We start from the raw sequence: 3,553 nt of genomic DNA, 5'->3' as shown, positions 1-3,553 counted from the left end.
ATATATAAATTGTAATACTAATATATATATAAATAACTTAATATTAAAAAAAAGTTTAAAAAATTTGGGCAATTCGGGCGGGCTCGGGCCGCCGAATACAAGCCCGCGGCCCGTTCAAGGTGAAATTCGGGCTCGGGCGGGCGGCCCGAAAATCTCGGGCGGATCGGGTTCGGTCTCGGGCAAATCCTCGGGCTTTTCGAGCGGTCACGGGCGGCCCATCCAAAGTTCTAGCACTAAACGTACCTTCTATCACAGTATGATATGAGGCAATAATAACAAAAAAAAGAAAAACACCTTTTATAAAAAGCAAAATGTTGATGCGTAAAATAACTAATATAAATGCAGTAATAGCAAGCCAGTTGCTTTGGTTCAGCCATTTCACCATTTTTTCTCTCTGTTTCTCTCTCATAGCTCCCAACCTTGTTAAAATTCGAGCACCTAAATAATGAGCTACAAGAAATTACATTCCTTGTATTTTATTTTATTTTATTTTATTTTTTATTGTAAGGTTACTTTAAGTGGATTTTTCTTTGCCACAGGAGCTTTTCACTTTTTTTTTTTTTTGCCCCCTTCATTTCGTGCATCAAACTCAAGACAGATTCCAAGATCTATATGCATCTGTGTTCCCTTCTTTGTTCGTTTGATTTCTAAAATCAAAATCGTATTTTAAGATCTCGTTCATTTCACCGATTTGAGTTTTTAATCTAAATTTCTATAGTTAAAAGCTCTCAGAAAATATTACATTTAACTTTTTCTGCTACAGTTAAAAGCTCTTAGAAAATGTCACATCTTAGTTCGAATTGAAAACTCGAATCCGCGAAGTGTCTCGTTCAGTTCCCCGATTCGAGTTTTTAATTCGAGCTGAGATGTGACTTTATGTGAGAGCTTTTAACTGTAGCAAAAAAGTTAAATGTGACTTTTTGTTAGAGCTTTTTACTGTAGCAAAACTGGAATTAAAAACTCAAATTGGTGATTTCAAATAAACTATGGTCGATCTTTTCGGCCTAGTGTCTTCAATCCTTATTCATAACACGATGTTCTTATTTCATCAAATCCACACTTAACTAGTTCTAATATTACTAAAATGCTCTTTATTATAAGAAGAATTATATTTAGCACTTATAGTTGTATGTCAACTAAAGAACATATGAGTACTCACAATGGAAAGATCAAAAAGGGAAATATCTTGATCACCTAATTGAGTCTTTATGATCTGAATCTGAAAAATGGAAAGATAATTTTTATGTTTTTTTAATAGTAAACATTGATACAAATAATATGATTAGCTAGACAACGAAATCCAAAGTCGCCAAAGAATGGCCCTACAAGCTCAAACACAAATAAATACAAGAGTATAATCACTAGTGCTAGTAGTAATATACACAGAATTGAAGAAGATTATACTTCTATAAAATAAAAGAGAGAAAACATCAAGTGTATGTTCATTTGCACAACTCAAATCATATTGTTACAGTATTTTTTTCACATAAATTTAAATTTATTTTTTTACTACAGTCTTTTTCTCTCACATATATAACTCAAGTCATGATTTGAGTTGTGTAAATGAACACACCCTAAGGGTCCGTTTAGTTCGCTGATTCAAGTTTTTAATTCGAGTTGAGATGTGACTTTATGTGAGAGTTTTTTACTGTAGTAAAAATGTTAGATATGACTGTTTCTAAAAGTTTTTTTCTCTATCAAAACTCAAATTCTAAACTTGAATTAGTGAAATGAACAGTGCCTAAGTAATTCACATTTAATGATTATGACAACTGGGATTACTTCATAATCATTGTCCAAAAGACTTGAGAAATTAAAAAAGAAAAAAAAAAAGAAAAAGAATCCTTGAAAGTGAAGGAGGAATAGTACTCAACATTTGAGAAGGAAAACTACTCTTCCTCCTTGCGTTTTATTATTAGGTCATGCAAATAATGAATTTTCAATTGAACCACCAAAATATCATAAAACCCTTCCTTTTCTATTCGCCACCAAATATTACAACCCAACAACCAATCACAAACGATATTGTTACAAAACAAATAATTATCACACACAGGCCGGTTCAACAAGGATTAGGAAAAAATAAAAAATAAAAAGAGAAAAAAGTACTAGTCAGGGAAACAAAACAAGACGAAAACGCATAACAAACAAACTAAAGGGCATAATATTAATGAATCATGAGAATCCTTGTAAAAATCAAAGCTCCACATCGCAGACAGTCCTCTCAAAGTTCTTGGACCTAGAGAAGTGAACCAAAACAGGTGAACAAAAGATCTTCAGAGTCCGATGAGACGATTTCCAAGCTCCAACCTTAAACCTAATCCTTGCTTTGAGCCACACATTAAGCTCAATCTCCCCGGACGACTTCTCTAGCCTCAGATCCGCCGGGATCGAGCCCACTAGAGGGACGGATTGAGCCGCCAGCTTCAACTCTAACCGTGTCACATTTTTATGAGGTTGGAAAAACGGCTCCACCATATTGTAGGCTAGGGTTTGGTCATCATACTCCACTCTAGACTCTATTTTGTCATAGTAAATAGAGACTTTGGAGTTAGGATTGTACGACCTCACTACAAAATCGAACGATGCATTGAGATGGTTGTTGTTGATATTGAAGTTGTGGATCGACGCATCTTCCACGCTATAAACGAGTCGTTTAGGCCTCACAACTAGCCATATTACGAGCACTGCTATGCCAACAAGGACAATTAGGGCTAGGAAGAACATGGCGATCCATCGAAGGATGTGCGGTTTTCTTTGCGGATTAGCCTCTCGGGTTGGTTCGTGCGTTGGTAGTTGAGGGTTCGGCTTGTTAGCGTGCGTCTGGGCCATTTGTTTTGGGGGTTTGGTGTTTCGAGTCAAGAAGGAAGAGGTTTGGTTAGGCCATTCGCATAAGAGAGTACTCCATCTTTGGTGCTTTTTATAAACTTCTGTCTGAGTGTGGCACTTTTTTTTCCTTTTTGCACTTTTGGTTTTCGTGCATGAAACTCAAGAAATCTTAGGGGAATTGAATATTGAGGTTCGTACTTCGTAGCTAGCTTGTTTGTTCCTTTCTTCAACGTGAATGTTTGGAACATTCAAAAGTGTACAAAAGAGAGAGAGACGGGAATAAAAGTTTAATTAGAAATATTACTATATTAAGTAACTATAATAAGCAAGACATAACACGCAAGTTACATGATATTGTCACCATGTTTATTATAAATAAAAAAATTTCACATGGTCCATTAATTGTGACTGTTTATACTTCAAAAGCGATTCATTTGCAAGCTACAGAATGGTGGTGTGGACGAATAAGGAATTGTAGCTCTCTTATTTCTATAGATGCGTGGCTGGTCTTTTCAATTGTAGATTTTCTTAGTCATCTAAGATTGAGTACCCTAATTTCCTTTTATGGTTTTTCCTACTGAGTTTTACTGACAGGTGTTAATGAGACTCGAATTTGAAGTGCCTATGCATACAGATAGTTTTACGCTTGACAATAGCACAGCTTTACTGGTCGTATTTGGAATTGATCCTATTTTTTTTTTATATTTTTTGAAAAAGAAAAAAT

The 3,553-nt window shown here is 35.2% G+C and overlaps 1 protein-coding gene across 1 annotated transcript; it reads right to left on the bottom strand.

The window, feature by feature from the left end:
• Window positions 1-1,936: 1,936 nt before the first annotated feature.
• On the bottom strand, window positions 1,937-2,877 carry LOC21395007 (uncharacterized protein At1g08160). The gene has a single exon (XM_010111623.2). It carries the CDS (start codon window positions 2,830-2,832, stop codon window positions 2,197-2,199), a length of 636 nt encoding a protein of 211 aa, XP_010109925.1. The 5' UTR covers window positions 2,833-2,877; the 3' UTR covers window positions 1,937-2,196.
• Window positions 2,878-3,553: the final 676 nt, after the last annotated feature.

The sequence above is a fragment of the Morus notabilis genome, unplaced genomic scaffold (genome assembly GCF_000414095.1).
Source record: "Morus notabilis unplaced genomic scaffold, ASM41409v2 Scaffold2224, whole genome shotgun sequence".
Taxonomy (NCBI): Eukaryota; Viridiplantae; Streptophyta; class Magnoliopsida; order Rosales; family Moraceae; genus Morus; species Morus notabilis.
The sequence above is the reverse complement of the archived record's forward strand: the minus strand, read 5'-3'. Positions and strand labels throughout refer to the sequence as shown.

Coding starts and splice junctions, on each gene's coding strand:
- LOC21395007 (XM_010111623.2), bottom strand. CDS start 2,832: ATGGCCCAGACGCACGCTAACAAGCCGAACCCTCAACTACCAACGCAC.